Source organism: Rhinoderma darwinii, chromosome 5 (genome assembly GCF_050947455.1).
Source record: "Rhinoderma darwinii isolate aRhiDar2 chromosome 5, aRhiDar2.hap1, whole genome shotgun sequence".
Lineage (NCBI taxonomy): Eukaryota > Metazoa > Chordata > Amphibia > Anura > Rhinodermatidae > Rhinoderma > Rhinoderma darwinii.
Window position 1 is genome coordinate 28675103 of NC_134691.1, and position 20674 is coordinate 28695776.

The 20674-nt window shown below is 48.5% G+C and overlaps 1 protein-coding gene across 4 annotated transcripts in view; it reads left to right on the forward strand.

The window, feature by feature from the left end:
* Nucleotides 1–20674, forward strand: part of SAMD12 (sterile alpha motif domain containing 12) — a 609026-nt gene that overhangs the window by 40522 nt on the left and 547830 nt on the right. For all 4 annotated transcript variants that reach the window (XM_075827980.1, XM_075827983.1, XM_075827981.1 and 1 more), the window contains exon 2: nucleotides 19788–19951. In XM_075827980.1, the coding sequence (XP_075684095.1) occupies nucleotides 19788–19951 (164 nt within the window). The remainder of the gene's footprint in view (nucleotides 1–19787; nucleotides 19952–20674) is intronic.

Here is a 20674-nt window from a genome sequence, read left to right on the forward strand (position 1 = left end):
TGACGTTCCTCTGATGCCTTTCTCAGTTCACTGTTGTCTACACCAGTCTAAAACGGACCAGGCTGGTCGGGGGGGGGGAGGGGTATGGATTGAACTGGGCGAATTGCCTAGGGCTCTGGTTTGCCTGGTGCGCTTAGGGAGTTTTTGGGGGTGCGAACAGTTAATTTTTGTCCCAATATTAGTTTGTGACGGTTTTTCACAAATGTCTAATGTTACGAGGTTTATCTAGTTCGGGGTTCATTCCTCATTCCTTCTGGATTGGAACTGTGACTGAAGCGGCACGTTGGGGAGTGGGTGCTGATAGATTTATGAGTATTGGACGATGGGAATCTCAGTGTTTTCGATGGTACATTCGTCCCCATTTATTGTAAATTTACTGGGTGTATTTTCGGTTGACATGGAGATGTGTTTGGGGAAGTATGTTTGCATATGTTAGCATGTGTTTTGTTTTAATGTCTCTCAGGTGCCGGGCCTTGCTTGATTTACATCGTTCGTCATTCTAGAGATTGCTGGGGTGCTTTGAGGGCTAATGTGCGCAGGGATGGCCATCAGTTTGGTCTGTGGATTGGGGTAAGGGGCATGTTGTGGAGTCGTTTGCTGCAGGAAGTTGTTTCATGCCGCTTTAGACAACTCCTGATATGTTAGTGGTACATGCGGGTGGCAGCTGATACGGGATGTAAAATTGGATATGCTTTGCATGTGGTCTACTTTTCCAGGCATGCTGATTGTTCGGTCCGACATAGTGACGCTCAAGGTATGGTGGGGGACGAGGTCGATTGTTTGAACAAAGCGAGAGTGCAAGTCAACAATTAGGCCGCTAGTTTTGTGAAGAGTAATGGGGGTATTGTGGTGCGACACAAAGATTTAGGAGTGGGTGATGAATTTTTTGGGAAGTGTCGGGGTGCATCTCAATGCCATTGGCATCGATATGTGGTTTTTGTCTTTTCAAGAGGGTATTGAGACAGTTGTTTGTGTGTGGAGGGATAAAAATGTATAAGTTGTCACACATTTTCATCTGTGGCAGGTAAAGGGTCTTTGGAGGAAAAATATTTGATGGAAATAGACAGGATCATTTGAAAGATGGAGGTTTAACCCCTTCACGACATTTAACGTATACATACTCCAAAGTCGGGTAGGGGAAGTATGGAACGGGCTCACGGAGTGAACCCGCTCCATAGGATGCTGGTGTCGGCTGTATGTTACAGTCGACACTTCAGAGTAACGATCGGGATCGCGATCCCGCTCGTTTAACTCGTTAAATGCCGCGGTCAATAGCGACCGCATCATTTAAATTGTTAGAAAGAGGGGGCAACCCACTTTAACAGCTCATCGCACCCCCCCCCTCAATGCAATCGCAGGTTTGCGACGGTTGCTACGGCTGCCTGGGGGCGTAAGGAAGGCCCAAAGGTCCGCCATCTTTGTGCTCCTATTAAGCCCTGCCTGTCAGAATCACAATATATTGCAATAAATTAGTATTAATACACTGGTTGAAGTCCCCTAGGGGGACTAATAAAAATTTGTAAAATAAAGGTTGTTTTTTTAATGTAAAAAAAAAATTAAAAGCCCCCTTTGCCATTTTCGCCCTAGAGTATAGTAAAAAAATAAATAAATAAACATAATTGGTATCACCGCATCCGTAAAAGTCTGAAATATTACAATATATCTTTGTTTAACCCGCACTGTGAACGACGTGAAAAAAATAAATTGTAAACGCCAGAATCTCTCTTTTTTGGTCACCTCATCTCCCACAAAAAAAGAAATAAAAAGTGATAAAAACTTCGCATGTACACCAAAATGGTATTATTAAAAACTACAGCTTATCCCGCCAAAAATAAGCCCTTATACCGCTTAATATACGGAAAAATAAAACGTTATGACTCTCGGAATTTGGCGACACAAAATAAATGTCATTTTTTACACTTAGGTTTTTACATGTAAAAGTAGTAAAATATAGAAAAAACGATATATATTTGGAATAAAGTTAACATTTTGTTTTAATTGCACAGTGAATTCCGTAAAAACTATGCGCAGAAAAAAATGGAGGGATCGCTGTTTTTTTCATTTTCTACCCCACAAATATTTTTTTTCCCGTTTCCTATTGCATTATATGGTACAATAAATGATGCTATGAAAAACTACAATTCGTCCCGCAAAAATCAAGCCCCCATAGGACTATATCGACGGAAAAATAAAAAAGTTATGGCTTTTGGAAAGTGGGGAGGAAAAAACTAAAATGAAAATCTGAAAAAGAGCTGCGGAGGGAAGGGGTTAACAGCTGTTCAAGGTACAGCTACAAGTTGGGACTCCTGGTGGTTGTTCGGGGCCTCAGGAGGTTAAGATGTGCCATGCTTTTAAATTGGGTGTCCTTGGGTAAAGTTAAGGGTAAATAGGTCATACTATGGCACTAAAACAATTGTATTGAATTGATGGTTGGAAAGGACGAGAATGTCTCCAAAGACTCTTCCTGTAAAAATCTTTATTGTAATGTTTTATGCACTGTGACGGTTATGTGCAATTTGTCATTTTTGTATTTATAAATGGTATTTATAATGTTATTTAAAATTCTTGGTACGATATGTGGTATGGAAAATCAAATTGGCTGTCGTGGCCTTTTCAACCACAATTTTGTGTCTGTGGTTCTTTTGGGTAGGTTATGGGGTAGAGGTTGGCTAAGAAGAGCGGGTAGTAAAAGGAACGAAGTATTAAATCCCTCAAGTCATGTCCGAAGTCCAAAATTCTGTGCTGATTAATGTCTTAACATACGTTTATAGACGTCAAGGCTCCATTTTTCTGACACAGAGCCCCAAATCTTCTGCTTCCCTTTATGATCATATTCTTGCGGTCCACAGGCACCACTAGGGGGAGCCACTGAATATGGATTTATACAACTCTTATTGAATTTATTTAAACCTGTATCATTCTGGAGGTCCTCTTCTCACGAGGACAGTGGAATGGTCTGCCTCTATGTTAAAAATGTTTTGTACCCTATTGCAGTTTTCCATAGAAGCCGTTCTAAATAACATATATGCTTATCCTGACTAAACCAAGCATGCATTTTATCCTTTTTCTCTTTGCTATGTTGTGTATATGGCCTTATGGGATCACTGCAGTTCTTAGAGAAGATATTCTGACAGCAGAAGCCTATTATGGATTATGCCTGGTGCATATGAAGTTGTTGTTACTATTACCTCTTGGGATTTTTCAGGATACATGTACAGTAGCTTTTACGTTGACATTTTCTGTATCTTTTCTCCTTTCTCGCACTGCTGTAAGAATTCGCCTACTGTAAAATATCCATTGTATGTTCTTGTTAACAGAACCAGCGTTCAGCACGCATGAGGTCTCCGGGTAAAAGGGCACAATGTTCTGCTGGGCCAGTAATTGTCTCACTAATTAAACCACGTCTTTAAAAATTGACTGAATACAAAAGGGAAAGCAGGAAGCTGTGTGCAGCGAGAGGCTGTCTGACCTTACACGGGTGCATTGAAACGGCCATTAATCTTGTATGTTACCACTGAGAAGCTGAACACATGAAATGGCAATTTTAGAGGTATTTTAGGGTGTTGTCCACACCCAAAACTGTCCGAATCCAGTAGTGTGAGGGGATTGTTTCATCCTGGACAGATATTATTGCTAACGTAATATCACCAGCTGTACATTCTAGTAACTGAGTTAAAGGGACTGTCCAATTGTGTGCTCAAAAATATGTAAGTCAGTACCTAGAGGTGATGCTTACTTGCTATTTATTTTCCTCCCTGCTCGCTGCTTGGCTACATTTTACTTCAGCTCCATTACGGTAGAGTTGTGATTTGTGATTACAGCTTAGCTAGAGTGTCTACAGGGAGTCTGAGGTAGTCTAAGACACACCTTCTGTCTCTTTATTGGTTCAGGCTGCTGCTCCCTCCCTCCCCACTGCAGCTCTGTCTCTGATGATTGGCTGCTGTGTATAAACACAAGCCCATTACAAACTCATGGAGAAATGATTCCTAATACAGCAAGGGAAGAATGATTATAAAATACAGACTACTGAACTGCCCGTGAGAAAAAGAAGATTATTGGGTAATTGTCACACATAGACTGAAGGAGATACATCTTAGTAAGCAGGAGCTTAGGGGGGTCGCTTTAAGACCACTCAATAAGTTTGTGTTCAGTCCTACATAAACCCAGCTCTGCTACAGCTGTACTTCCATTTGCCATGCAGTTTATTTGTGTCTTGGCATCATCCATTTCCGGCAGGGGAAAGGTTATATGTAATGTTATTTAGGGCTTATTCAGACGAACGGGATATACGTCCGTGCAACGCGCGTGATTTTCACGTGCGTCGCACGGACCTATATTAGTCTATGGGGCCGTGCAGACAGTTGCGTAATTTTTACGCAACGTGAGTCCGCTGCGAAAAAGTCACGACATGTCCGTTCTTTGTGGGTATTTCGCGCATCACGCATGCCTCACGGAAGCACTTCCGTGGGACGCGCGTCATTCGCGCAACAGCTGTAAAACTAGGAATGAAAACAGAAAAGCACCACGTTCTTTTCTGTTTACAAGCATCCAAAATGGAGTGTCATAATGATGGCGGCTGCGCGAAAATCACGCAGCCGCGCATCATACGCTGATGACACACGGAGCTGTTAAGTGCCTTTTGCGCCGCTCGTGTGAATCCGGCCTAAATGTGATCACTGACTCCATGATAACAGCTTTATCTCACATATCTAAGATTAAGTGATTGTGGGGCTGATGTGTGCCCTTGACATATTTTCAAGATTGCACTTTAAGGGTATGTTCACACGCACTAATTTTGCCCCGAATTACGTCCGAAAATAGCGCCTCAATAGCGCTGACAAACATCTGCCCATTGAAAGCAATGGGCAGACGTTTGTCTGTTTACACGAGGCGTAATTTACGCGCCGCTGTCAAATGACAGCGCGTAAATAGACGCCCCCGCGTCAAAGAAGTGACCTGTCACTTCTTTGGCCATAATTGGAGGCGTTATTCATTGACTCCAATGAAAAGCAGCGCAAATTACGTCCGTAATGGATGCGGCGTTCAAGCGCCTGCACATGCCGTTACGGCTGAAATTACGGGGATGTTTTCAGGCTGAAACATCCCCGTAATTTCAGCCGTTACGGACGCCCTCGTGTGAACATACCCTAAAGGTATGTTTTACGCCTCGAATTACGCCTGAAAAAACGGCTCCATTATGCCTACAAACATCTGCCCATTGGGTTTTTACAATTTCCTGTTCCCACGAGGTGTTATTTTACGCGTTGCTGTCAAAAGACGGCGCGTAAAAAGGCGCCCGTGTCAAAGAAGTGCATGTCACTTCTTGGGAAGTTTTTGGAGCCGTTTTTCATTGACTCCAGAATACGCAGCGAAAAACGCGAGTAGTTACAAAAACGTCTGAAAATCAGGAGCTGTTTTCAGGCGAAAACAGCTCCGTAATTTCAGACGTATTTTGCTACTGCGTGTGAACATACCCTTATTTGTATAGTAAGTGCATTTTTCTGTTATTTTCTCTCTGTGAATGGTACCAAGCAGTAACCAAAGCAACATTTAAAAAAAATAATTATATATATATATATATATATATATAAAAATATATTTTATGAAAAACTATTTTTATAAAGCAATTTTTCATGTTTTTTACCTTTGCAAAAAAGGTGCTTTTTAATGTATTAAAAATAGTGACCTTTCAAGCCTGTATTTCTTTATGGCATGAGATCAGATGACAGAGGAAAGAGGCAAAATATGTATTTTCCTCCAAGTGCTGGTGTATCGTGGAGTCGGCGGTCTCTGTACTTCACTAATCACATATTGTCATCATAATGTGGATGAAGTGCGTTCCCGCAACCTGCTGTAATCATACTGCCTGTTCTTCGCTATGGGCCGCTGCTATGTCTGAGAAGAACTTTTAAGCCGGGTTCCCACGTACTGTAAACGCTGTGGAATGTCCGCAACGGAATTCTGTGCAAAAATTCTGCAGCATTTACAGTAGCAGCAAAGTGTATGAGATTTAGGAAATCGCAGCGTAAACGTTAATAAATTGACCTGCGGAGCGGAATTGAATTCTGCACCTTGTTAATTCATGCTGCATTTTGTTGCTTGTCTATTGCGGGTTTTCCCTAATGAATTCAATGGGGATGCAGAACCCACAACAGAAAGCCAAGTGTTGCGCCTTTTGCGACAGAGTCGCAGCGATTGCGCCGCCAAAATTTCAACTCAGGAAAAAAAATCATACTTACCCAGAACTCTCTCCTTCCTGCAGTCTGGCCTCCTGGGATGACGTTACATCCCATGTGACTGCTGCAGCCAATCACAGGCTGCAACATTACATGGCCTGCAACTTCATCGTAGGAGGCCGAACTACGCGCAGAGAAGAGGGAGGGGGCAAGTATGGACGTTTTTGTTTTTTTACGAGCGCTGCATTCCACACCGGAAATTCCATCAGAAAAAACGCACTACAATGTGGTGCGGATTTTCGGACGGAAGCTGTTGCGGGTTCCAGGTCGGATACGCCGTGGAGTTTTTACGCAGCATATCCAATGCGTGGAAACCCAGCCTTCGGGTCAGTTCACACAAAGTTTTTGGGCGCTGATTTTGACACGGAAACCACGTCGGAATCTGTGCCAAAAAAGGCTGAAATCGCTCCCATTGATTTCAATGGGAGGCTGAGGCGTTTTTTTTCCCCCAGGTGGCTTTTGGCCACCTGGGAAAGCAGGATGTTATTTCTTGCCACGGTTTTCCTCCAATTGTAGTCAGAAAAAACTCAGTTTTTTTTTCCCTGGTCCTTGCATTGGATTGAATGGCCGCAGAAAAAAAGCGCAGGCAGTTTAAAATCTGCCTCAAAATTCCTGAAGGAATTCTCAAGGTGGATTTTTTTTCTGCCTGCAAAAATACTCTGTATGAGCAGGGCCTTATACTGGACCTTTCGACACGATCAATGCAATGCTATTACATCAATTAGGACTTTCTTCCAATTGCAGGCTACAGCAGCGAATCATTTACCTCATGACTGGCCTAAGTAGAGTCCTGTGCTGATTGACCCTGTTAACCTTTTATTCCCCTTTCCCTTCCCATAAAGACACGTGACAACCGAGGTTGGATGTGAAATGGCCACAGCAGCCGTTTATTAATTGACATTATTTTTTAATGCAATTTAATCCGAAACATTCGGATAACTCCCTTAGGAATTCGACCAGAGAATTCCTCCTATAATTCCATGACCCAACATGGGTCAGAATCATAAATAACAATCAACATTATTTACACTTAACAGAGCAGGGGAAGTCCTTGAAGCCCTTTTTAACACCGGATTTCCTTTAAGTTAGCCATCTGCAAACCACCACCAACTCTTTACCTCCAGCCGTAAACCAGCTCGGAGGCACCGCTCACCTCTGCAGATGGCTCCAACCACCAGAAGACCACTTCAAAGGGATAACACCCGATGAAGTCTTCAAATGATATACCTTCCACCAGAAGACCACTTCAAAGGGATAACACCCGATGAAGCCTTCAAGTGATATACCTTCCACCAGAAGACCACTTCAAAGGGATAACACCCCATGAAGTCTTCAAATGATCTACCGTTTTGGGGGACGCATACCCCCGATGCGACCCCCCACCATTTTGTACTGACCAACCTCAAGGACTCCCCCCGCCACAGTGAAACAGGCCTTGACCACCTTAAGCCTGTGAGTCCCTCCAAGCCACCACCGCCCTCTCAATTCCGTCTGCTAAGGCCAGGATCAATTCCAACCTCGGTCAAATGTACCCCCTCACCCCTCCAATAATTCCCGACTCCTGACTCCAGGTCCATGTGACAAACACAAATGCCCCCGTTCTTGGCAACAAAACGTGACACCGCCCGCGCTAAACGCCAAATCTCCTTGGAACTATGTCCGACCACACAATCACTAGGTGAGGATAAGATGCCCATAAACACAATAAATTGCGCTTAATCTCCCGCACCAACTCCCGAATCGGGCGCACCCCCAGACATCCCCCAGTGCCCAAAGATTGTCCCAAAAGCCCCCCCCTAAACAAGGGCGATGATCTGAAAAGAAAACAAGCATCTCATATGAAAACAATCAAAACACCATTACCCACACCCAACAAATAAGGGCGCACGTGAGACTGAAACCTATCGGACTCACCATCGGCTACTGCGACGAACACCCTCATCCTCCAACCCCCAACGCCCCGCTTCAGTAGCAGCGCAGATCCTGAATGAGTGGGACGGGTAATACCCCTGCCCCACGCCAACCTCAGCCAAGCATTTTTAACATCTAGCACCAACTTGATACTCGAACAAAATCGAGCCATTCTCATGACGGAGTAATGGCGACTCCGGCACCCCACCGCATGGCTGAAAGCAACCTTAAAAGCCACCGGACACATCGCCGATCCCGGAAGGGCAAAACACTACCGACCCATTTGATCAGTCTTGGACAGCCGCAAAAACAACTCTAGTCTATCCCCGCACAGACCCACATCTGGGTCACATCTTGGACACCTCCTGGAAACCCCGTGATTTAAATCAAAACGCCCCACCAGCAACAAACTACTCACTTTGGCCAGGGAAAAACTTTTTAGATACGCTTTACCTCGAGTTAGCCATCTGCAACCACCACCAACACCTTACCTCCAGCCGTGAACCAGCTCGGAGGCCCCGCTCACCTCTGCAGATGGCTACAACTACCAGAAGACCACTTCAGAGGGATAACACCCTATGAAGTCTTCAAACCATGTACCTTTTTTGGGGGACGCATACCCCCGATGCGACCCCCCCACCACCTCCCCAACATCCCCCAGCACAACCATGCTACCAACCGGTCCTTTTCCGTACTGATGTTACCGAAACTCTTACCCGCTCCTCCCACTGCTGCCAACAAGCCGAACAAGTGCTACAAGTCACCCTAGCCAGCGACCGCCCCATCAACCGTTCCCCGGTACCGAAAACCCGATCCCAGAGATGCTCCGAGCAAACCAAACCGAACAGCTCCACTGCCGGTGCCAATTAGCGAAATCGATCCCCCTGCGAGCGAGAAAGAGCATCAGCAATACAATTGGAAACCCCTGGTACATGCAGCGCAACAACCCGCGTGTTTAAGACCAGCCACCAAAACTAGATGACACAAAACTGAAACCACAGATGGAGAAGAAGCTGATAAGTTGTTAATTGCTAACCCACCCCCATATCATTGCAGTGGAACCGAACCTTTTATCCCTGGGCCTATCCCCCCCTCCAAATGGTCACCACAACCACCCTGGGGAGAGCTCAAGACGGGCCAGATTCCGCGTAAGACCCTGGTCACCCAGCTATCCGGCCAGTTCCCCGCACACCATTGACCTCCTGCCTATGCGCCAAAACCACCGGCCCCGCCGCATCAGTCAACAGCTCCAACTTGCCCATATCATGTACCGGTGACATCCACAGCGATCTATCGTTCTATTGCCCTAGGAACGCATCCCCGACCTGTAGATCAGCCTTGTGATCCAAACCAATCCTCCCAAAAAATAGCGGGATGCCCGGATACCCGCTGTTGCTGCCGCCAATCGCCTACTAAAATTCTACCCCTTGGCATAATCCGACAGGCAAATTTCAACTTCCCCATCAGCTACTGGAGATCGCGCAAAATGATCTTCTTCAATCGTCAAGCCCACCTCACCTCCTGCCGCAATGGCAGCAATTTTATTTCTTCAGGAAGCCTGCACTAAATTGCGCTGAATGCATTTCGATCCCTTAAAACAAATGATAGAAACCGGGCTCCCGGTTGTACCAGGCGCCAGAGGGATTCCAAAATCCGTCGCAATCTCCTGCGATGAATGCAATACGTTACCGCAAACAGGGGAACCGCTAGAGCCGACGCACGAACTCATCAAGCTAATGTAGTAATAAATCCACCCCAGCTACGCCCTTCGTCACCCATTCCACGAAACTACTAACCGCTTCAAAGCATGCGCCAGACCGAGAGCATTGCATTGGAAGCCACCTATTGACATAAAACCCCCCGTTCCAGAAGCAACCCAACATCCGTTGGCTCTCTGGATGTACAGGCAGCAACCGGAAAGCTGCCTAGAGGTCAGTTTTTTCCACCAGCGACCCGTGCCCCGCCTACTGCACTAATGCACCGCCGTGTCGAATGACCCGTAAACAACCGAGCATAAGTCGTTATCTATCCCCTCATTCACGTACGATCCCCTGGGAAAGCAAATGCTGAATCAGCCGGAATTTATGAGGCCCCGCTTTGGCCCAAAACCCTAAGGGGAATACCACTAGATTCTCTATCGGCGGATCGGAAACCGGCCCGGCCCGCGACCCAACGACACTTCCTTCCAAAGTTTACCCGAGCCGACCGCCGAGTGCAAATAAGCCGATCCAAGGTTGCGACTGGTAACCGGAACCTCGTGTGGAGGAGGAGGGATAACAAAAACCACACAAAACCCTTCGTAAATTATCCTAGCTGCACCTCTATCCGGACACTCACTTAGATACCGGGCCATCCTTTTTACCCACACCGGCGACCGCCCCTTGACCAACGGCAGGAGACTGAGGGCTTGGCCGCCTACCTTTCCGCATGCCTTTTCAGGCCCAATGCAAGGACCCGTTGCGCTCCGCACAGACACGCTCAAATCTACACATGGCACCCAACTTACATCGGCCATCGTGGAATTGCCATCAGAACCCCAACTTTGACCCAGAGCCCTGTCCGGACTGACTAGACTGACCACCTTGCCCACGCTCCCGGGAAAGGACTGCTTAACCTGGCCGTAACTCGTAACCACCGCGCAATATCCTTTTTGATCCCCTGATCGCCGGCCGGACCGCAACCAAGCCTGACAAAAGAGGATAGAGGCCAGTCAACCTCTAGGACAAAAAGACAACACCGAGAAGTGGAGCCTGCCATGTTTTGGTAGCGACGTACACTGTACAATGCCCCTGAACAATCTCCCTACCCCCCGTACGCCCGATAGGCAAACCCGATGGCATACCAATAATAAAACAACGCCGAGCAATTTTTTCGGCACCTTTTCTCCGATCACGCTTGCCAAATAGCAAAACTTGGGACCAATTGACGAACGTTTGCGGGATAAGCCTATACCGCCGACGTTCCTCTTCCCCCTTCTTACTCTCATCCCGCTTGCCATTCCAAAATGACTTTAGCAAGCGGCAGAAAAGAAAATTACCACGTACATTGTCCTCCAAATCCGGTCACAGACCTCCCCCCAGGGACTCCGCTGGAACTACAGGCGCCGCTGCCCTATCCAATCGCCCGACCAACTCGCGCAAACAACCCACTAAAACTGTTATGCATCGCGCCACCGCCCGCCGATACATCCGCGCTCGCTGCCTCCACCCCCAACACCCGACATGAAAATTGCTGAATACGGTAGAGTAAGAGTTATACACTCACCAGGCTGCCCAGGCGCTGTGTTCCCGCCAGCCGGAAAATTCTGACCTCGTTGCGACTCATCCAGCTCCCCCATCTTCCAGATCATCTCTTGCTGCTGATTGGTACTCGCACCGACATCTCCGCACAGGGATCCAGGCACGCTGGCAGATGAGCCGACAACCTGCCGCCCGAACTCAGGGACCCAGAGTCCCGACTGAACCTGTTGCCGCGTCGTCGTCGCCGATCTTGACGTCCTCACCGATGCTCTTGAGGAAGCCTGCCCCCTGGCCGTAACATCACCATGCGGGGCGGCCGTGGACTGCATGCCGAAAAACTGCCTCTGATTGTGGAAGTATGACAGGGAGCCCGGCCTGCAACTCCCTGTTAACCGCCGAGCACCGTCGCGGCTGGGGATTCCTGCCAGGACGCAGGCCCTGGGAGGAGGCGCCCATCCCAGCAGCCTGGCCTGCAGCGTCCCTAAGGGCTCCCATTGCGACGCGGGCCCGCGGGGGCCACATCCGGACTCCCCCGATCAGGTGGCGGGACCTCCGGGAGCCGGGGGGGTGACCTAGCCTGAGCTACCGCCGCTCCCCTGACACCCCCTGCTTTATCGGAGCAGGGGCAGTGATCCTCACCTCTCCCCCCACCGCCCTGTGACCAGCGTCTGAGACAGGGGCGGGGGAGGGGAGCGCATCCCTGCGGGCCGCCGACACAGAGCGCCGGGCTCGGCGCGAAGACGGGCCCTGCCTGAAAGATCCGGGCCAGCGATCAGGTAAGCCGGAGCAGGGGAGCTGATTATCTTACTTGCTGCTCCTCCCGCTGCTTCCGGCTCAATGCCGAAAACAGCGGGAAGAACAGCAACACCCCCGGCTCCTCCCCGCTCCATCTCCTCCCTCTCCCTGCCTAACTAACCCTCTCTTCCCCTATTGGCTGTCCCTCCTATGGCAGTCATGGAGGCTTCCCGTTAAGCCCTCCGTGCTGCCGTCCAGCCTCTTCTTTATTTATTCTCACTTGTCCTTAACCCCTTCGGGACGAAGACATTTTTTGATTTTTCATTTTCGTTTTTCACTCCCCTCATTCCAAGAGCCTTAACTTGTTTATTTTTCTGTCAATAGAGCGGTGTGAGGGCTTATTTTTTGCGGGAGGAGTTGTAGTTTCTTTTGTTACCATTTATAGTTCCATATAATGTACTGGGAAACTGCAAAAAAATTATTTGCGGGCTCTAATGAGGGGCTGCCCAATTTTGACGTGTGTCTGCCAAACACTGCTAACTGAGCCGCCGGACTGCATTTAGGGACACTTAGGCTGGATTCACACGAGCACATTACGTCCGTAATGGACGGAACGTATTTTGGCCGCAAATCCTGGACCGAACACACTGCAGGGAACCGGGCTCCTAGCATCATAGTTATGTACGATGCTAGGAGTCCCTGCCTCGCTGCAGGACAACTGTCCCGTACTGTAATCATGTTTTCAGTACGGGACAGTAGTTCCATGGAGAGGCAGGGACTCCTATCGTCGTACATAACTATGATGCTAGGAACCCGGCTCCCTGCACTGTGTTCGGTCCGGGACTTGCGGTCGAAATACGTTCCGTCCATTACGGATGTAATGTGCTCGTGTGAATCCAGCCTTAAACTGGAAAACTGGATTGTTGAAATAAACACGTGGAGAATTCTCTCAAATTTTAAACCTAGCGCTATTATTATAGTAATGTAGTATTATTATTATTATAGTAATGTAGTGTTATAGTAGTTCAAATAACTAATTCATTAACAATAATTTTGTATTGTACCAAATTTGAAAGTAATGCGGCCCGTCAACTTCCCATTTTTTTCTGTATGTGGCCCACTTACCCGGCTGAGTTTGTGACCCCTGTGTTAAGCCCTGCCACAGGCCCGCTCCCCTCTTTTCAACGCCTCAGATGCTGCGGTCGTGATTGACCGCAGCATTTGAGGGGTTAAACAGCCAGGAACAGCGCGATCGCTGCTCCCAGCTGTTAGTCCCGTGTGTCCGCTGTAAAATACAGCCGACACCCGCAGCATATGGAGCGCGCTCAGCACTTGAGCGTGCTCCAAGCATCACCCCCCGCACCCGGACGTAATGGCACGTCAGGGTGTGCGAAGGGATTAAAGGACTGTCTGATTTAAAAAGAAAAAAAACAATAAAACTTAGATGTGATTGATAACAGGTGGATCCTGCTTGACCCGCTGTCACAAGTAACAACCAGAAGAGGAAGATGTCTGCCCACCCTCAGCTTATAAAACCCAGAAGGGGAGGGTGGGCAAGACCCACAAGACTGCCCCAAAAACGCCCAGTGGGGGCGGATGCCCTCTGCCCTTGTAAGGGCTTATGCCCCCACTACCTATCTTAGAAAGGCCTACACCTAGCCAGAAATGTCCCTCCTTTAACCCCTTCCGTGCCACACAGTCATGGGTCCAACGGCTTATACGCCTGAGGGCCTCCAAGGACACAGTGACGTCACTCACTTCTGAAGAGGAATACCCAACCCTGTAGCCGGGAATTCTTCTCCAGGAGAAGTCAGTAACTACACTGTCCATATATGGACATTGAAGTCAGTGACTTCTCCTGGAAGGGGGGGGGATGGGTGCAACCTACAGGGGGCTGTGTGGCAATACCTACAGAGGACTTGGTGGCATTACATACAGGATGCTGGGTGGCATTACCTGCAGGGGGCTGGGTGGCATTACCTGCAGGGGGCTGGGTGGCATTACATAAAGGGGGCTGGGTGGCATTACCTGCCAGGGGCTGGGTGGCATTACCTGAAGAGGGCTGGGTTGCATTACCTGCAGAGGGCTGGGTGGCATTACCTACAGGGGGCTGGATGGCATTACCTGCTGGGGGCAGGGTGGCATTACCTGCTGGGGGCAGGGTGGAATTACCTGCAGAGGGCTGGGTGGCATTACCTGCCAGGGGCTGGGTGGCATTACCTGCAGAGGGCTGGATGGCATTACATACAGGGGGCTGGGTGGCATTACCTGCAGGGGGCTGGGTCTCATTGCGATCAGGGGGCTGGGTGGCATTACCTGCAGGGGGCTGGGTGGCATTACATGCAGAGGGCTGGGTGGCATTACCTACAGGGGGCTGGGTGGCATTACCTACAGGGGGCTGTGTGGCATTACCTACCAGGGGGGCTGTGGCATTATCTACAGAGGCAAGTGTGTGGCAACAAATTTAAATGAAAGTCATCCGATTTTAAAACGGACAGGGAAAAAAATGCATGCAATACGGGTCAAAATCGTCCGTTAAAAACGACAACACGGCACGGAACGGAATCGGAATGGATGCAAAACGTCCGGGAAAAATGGCCAAAAACGGCCGACACTCGGACCCTGTTGTGTGAATAAGACCTAAGGGGCTGTGTGTTGCGCTACCTACAGGGGGGCTGTGTGTGGAGCTATCTACAGGGGGCTGTATCTAGCGCTATGTACAGGGGGGCTGTGTGTGGAGCAATCTACAGGGGGGCTATGTGTGGAGCTATGTACAGGGGGCTGTATCTGGAACTATCTACAGGGGGGCTGTGTCTGGCGCTATCTACAGGGGGGCTGTATCTGGAACTATCTACAGGGGTGCTGTGTCTGGCGCTATATACAGGGGGGCTGTGTGTGGAGGAATCTACAGGGGGGCTGTGTGTGGCGCTATGTACAGGGGTGCTGTATCTGGAGCTATCTACAGGTGGCTGTATCTGGCGCTATCTACAGGGGTGCTGTGTGTGGAGCTATCTACAGGGGGCTGTGTGTGGCACTATCTATAGGGGGCTGTATCACGAGCTATCTACAGGGGGCTGTATCTGGATCTGCAGAGTGCATGTGAGGAGGAGGAGGAGGGTCTTTTTTTGCTCCCTGTAGGAGTCGGAATCCCCAATCCACGGCCGGGGATTGGGGATTCCGCTACAGGAGAAGAGAGTGACTACACTGTCCATATATGGACACAGCGAAGTCACTCACTTCTGCAGCGGAATCCCCGACTCTATGGCCGGGGATTCCGCTACAGGAGAAGAGAGTGACTACACTCTCCATATATGGACACAGCGACGTCACTCAATTCTGCAGCGGAATCCCCGAACTATGGCCGGGGATTCCGCTACAGGAGAAGTGCGTGACTACACTGTCCATATATGGACACAGCGATGTCACTCACTTCTGCAGCGGAATCCCCGACTCTATGGCCGGGGATTCCGCTACAGGTGAAGTGAGTGACTACACTGTCCATATATGGACACAGTGACGTCACTCACTTCTGAAGTGGAATTCCCGACCTGTGGCAGGGAATTCCTCTCCAGGAAAAGTCAGTGACTACACTGTCCATATATGGACATTGAAGTCAGTGACTTCTCCTGGAATGGGGGGGGGGGGATGGGTGCAACCTACAGGGGGCTGTGTGGCATCACCTACAGGAGACTTGGTGGCATCACCTACAGGGGACTTGGTGGCATCACCTACAGGGGACTTGGTGGCATCACCTACAGGGGGCTGGGTGGCATCACCTACAGGGGGCTGGGTGGCATCACCTACAGGGGGCTGGGTGGCATTACCTGCAGGGGGCTGGGTGGCATTACCAACAGGGATCTGGTTGGCATTACCTACAAGGGGCAGGGTGGCATTACCTACAAGGGGCAGGGTGGCATTACCAACAGGGAGCTGGGTGGCATTACCTACAAGGGGCAGGGTGGCATTACCAACAGGGAGCTGGGTGGCATTACCTACAGGGGGCAGGATGGCATTACCTATAGGGGCAAGGTGACATTACCTGCAGGAGGCTGGGTGGCATTACCTGCAGGGGGCTGGGTGGCATTACCAAAAGGGGGCTGGATGGCATTACCAAAAGGGGGCTGGGTGGCATTACCAACAGGGGGCTGGGTGGCATTACCAACAGGGAGCTGGGTGGCATTAACAGGGAGCTAGGTGGCATTACCTACAGGGGGCAGGGTGGCATTGCCTACAAGGGACAGGGTGGCATTACCAACAGGGAGCTGGGTGGCATTACCTACAAGGGGCAGGGTGGCATTACCTACAAGGGGCAGGGTGGCATTACCAACAAGGAGCTGGGTGGCATTACCCACAGGGAACTGGGTGGCATTACCAACAGGGAGCTGGGTGGCATTACCTACAAGGGGCAGGGTGGCATTACCTACAGGGGCAGGGTGGCATTACCTATAGGGGGCTGGGTGGCATTACCTGCAGGGGGCTGGGTGGCATTATCTGCAGGGGGCTGGGTGGCATTATCTGCAGGGGGCTGGGTGGCATTACCAACAGGGAACTGGGTGGCATTACCAACAGGGAGCTGGATGGCATTACCTACAAGGGGCAGGGTGGCATTACCTACAGGGGGCAGGGTGGCATTACCTATAGGGGGCAGGGTGGCATTACCTGTAGGGGGCTTGGTGGCATTACCTGCAGGGGGCTGGGTGGCATTACCAACAGGGGGCTGGGTAGCATTACCAACAGGGGGCTGGGTGGCATTACCTGCAGGGAGCTGGGTGGCATTACCAACAGAGGGCTGGGTGGCATTACCTACAGGGGGCTGTGTGGCATTATCCACAAAGGGCGGTGTGTGGCAACAAATTTAAATGAAATTCATCTGATTTTAAAACGGACAGGGAAAAAAACGGATGCAACACGGCTATGTACAGGGGGCTGTATCTGGAACTATCTACAGGGGGGCTGTGTCTGGCGCTATCTACAGGGGGGCTGTATCTGGAACTATCTACAGGGGTGCTGTGTCTGGCGCTATGTACAGGGGGGCTGTGTGTGGAGGAATCTACAGGGGGGCTGTGTGTGGCGCTATGTACAGGGGTGCTGTATCTGGCGCTATGTACAGGGGGGCTGTATCTGGAGCTATCTACAGGTGGCTGTATCTGGCGCTATCTACAGGGGTGCTGTGTGTGGAGCTATCTACAGGGGGCTGTGTGTGGCACTATCTATAGGGGGCTGTATCACGAGCTATCTACAGGGGGCTGTATCTGGAGCTGCAGAGTGCATGTGAGGAGGAGGAGGAGGGTCTTTTTTTGCTCCCTGTAGGAGTCGGAATCCCCAATCCCCGGCCGGGGATTGGGGATTCCGCTACAGGAGAAGAGAGTGACTACACTGTCCATATATGGACACAGCGAAGTCACTCACTTCTGCAGCGGAATCCCCGACTCTATGGCCGGGGATTCCGCTACAGGAGAAGAGAGTGACTACACTGTCCATATATGGACACAGCGACGTCACTCACTTCTGCAGCGGAATCCCCGAACTATGGCCGGGGATTCCGCTACAGGAGAAGTGCGTGACTACACTGTCCATATATGGACACAGCGATGTCACTCACTTCTGCAGCGGAATCCCCGACCTGTGGCAGGGAATTCCTCTCCAGGAAAAGTCAGTGACTACACTGTCCATATATGGACATTGAAGTCAGTGACTTCTCCTGGAATGGGGGGGGGGTTGGGTGCAACCTACAGGGGGCTGTGTGGCATCACCTACAGGAAACTTGGTGGCATCACCTACAGGGGACTTGGTGGCATCACCTACAGGGGGCTGGGTGGCATCACCTACAGGGGGCTGGGTGGCATCACCTACAGGGGGCTGGGTGGCATCACCTACAGGGGGCTGGGTGGCATTACCTGCAGGGGGCTGGGTGGCATTACCAATAGGGAGCTGGGTGGCATTACCTACAAGGGGCAGGGTGGCATTACCTACAAGGGGCAGGGTGGCATTACCAACAGGGAGCTGGGTGGCATTACCAACAAGGGGCAGGGTGGCATTACCAACAGGGAGCTGGGTGGCATTACCTACAAGGGGCAGGGTGGCATTACCTATAGGGGGCAGGGTGGCATTACCTATAGGGGGCTTGGTGGCATTACCTGCAGGGAGCTGGGTGGCATTACCAACAGAGGGCTGGGTGGCATTACCTACAGAGGGCTGTGTGGCATTATCCACAAAGGGCGGTGTGTGGCAACAAATTTAAATGAAATTCATCTGATTTTAAAACGGACAGGGAAAAAAACGGATGCAAAACGGGTCAAAATCGGCCGTTAAAAACGGCAACACGGCCCGGAACGGAATCGGAACGGATGCAAACCAGCCGGGAAAAACGGCCCAAAACGGCCGATTTTATCGGCCGACACTCGGACTCTGTCGTGTGAATGAGGCGTAACTGGGGCTGCTGTGCAGCCCCAGTTACAGTGGATAAGCATGGTGTAAAAGAAGAAGTAAAAAAAAAAAGTCCCCCAAAGGTCTTTTCTGACCTTTGAGGGACAAACCATAGTAAAGCAGAGTGTAAAAGTAAAGCAGAGTGCAAAAAATAATTTATAATAATACACATAAAATACCCAGCCCAAAAAAAACGTTCCCCCCCGCCAATCATTGTCGTAACGCTAGCCTTGAGCCAATTACCCTAAAATAGACATGTAATATATTAAACTTTACGGTAGACAATGACGATCACAAATAAAGGTCTATTTTGGGGTAAAACATTGTTATTACCAGATTATGTTATTATTTTTAAACTTTAAGCCTAAAAATTCTAAAATAGCAAAAAAACAACACAAAAATCATGTCGCTAGCCCAACACATAAAAAAGTTATAGCCGTTTAACGAACAAGTTCTAAAAAGGGCCTTCTATATACCCACGTATGAATACACAGCCACCACTATAAAATAAGCAGTAAAATGTCTATAATCCAGAAAGCATGATAATCCAGCACATATTTCTAAACTGAGATATAATCCGATAGCAGAAATTGAAGATTGAACAATGACTAATTGTTCAATCTAATAAGGAAATTCCTCTATTAAAGTCATAGTAACATATATTGTGTTAACATTTTATCTTGGTTTGTCTGCCTAAATATCTGATAATCTGGCACCTCTCTTGTCCTAATAATGGCGGATTAACTGAATTTTGCTGTATACACAGAATTTTAATAACCACAGTGTTGTATTGTTTGGGGAATAACTGTTACATTGCAAAAAAACAAATAATAACTGAAAAATATAATAAATGCAAAAACAAAAAAATTAACAAAAACAACCCATTTAGAGGAGTTTTGTGGTGCAAACTGGAAGCACCTCAAAAAGTTCTTGCCCACCATTGATGTAGGAAAAAGTATTAGAAGTTTTGCGAAATAAAAAATGTGGACTTTGAGGGGGGAGGCTCTGACCGGAGGCCTTTGATCTGTTATTGTTGTAACTATTACTATGTTTTATAGTCTAAGTCTAAACAAGTGAAGAAATCCATAGTGTTTTTGATTACTTTATTGACAGACAAATATACAATGTTCTCTGACTTGCACTTTTTGTTTTGAAAAAAGTTTTTTTCTAATTGATTTATTTTTTCCTACAATTGCAAAGGTGTTGCTTTCCCTAAGCAGTTTTATTCCATTTCTTCCAGCTATTCATTGCAATCGGAATTCCAATAATATCGACCATCCTGCCAGTACGGACATCAACCTGAACCTCAAGGGGGAACACGCTGACTCGCCCTCCATTAAGGACACTTCAAAAGTTCCGGAGCCCAAAGGGACACCCAAGAAACTGCAGACAGATGCACCCAAGGTAATAAGAAGCTGGGGCCCAAGAGTGATGTTAAAACAAATCATTTCATTAGAGGAGAGTGTTTGTTCTGTAAGCACGACAGGCACAGATGATTAGAATGCAAAACAGTACGAGGAGTCCTGAGGTGAAAATAATTAGAGAAGAAAAATAGAGTGCGGTAGAGAATCAGGACTGAGAATGCCGGGTGAATGTCTAATCACTCTTTATTCACTGCTCGCTGTCTTACTTTGTGTTCTTGAATATTGCATGTTACTTTATAAGTCTACCCTTTAAAGAAGTTTAGCAAATCGGTAGTAACAATAGTTGGTTGGATTAATTACAGTACGGGACGCAATGTACCATCTGACCATTTATCAGCGGTAAAGTGGGATCTGATTGCTTAGAAAGTTGCATATAGCATGCCGCCCGCCACCAGGGATGTAAGACTGCTACCCACCCACTACCATGGAAGCTACAAAGGTTTATTTATAAAATGAAAGATCCCTATTTGATGTGCAAAGCTGGTTCCCATCATGGTGCCCTTTTTCTCACGAAAGTGTAAATGTTTTGGCCCACAATTGGTATTCTGTGGACCCACTAAATATATGGTATGGGCCTAAGGGCGGCATAAAGATCATATTGTTCCCCTTTATTTGAAAATCAGTGGGTCAATATGCTTGACCAAAAGTATACCAACCTTCAGATGTCCACCATATGTACGTTATAGGGTACAAGACAAAATAG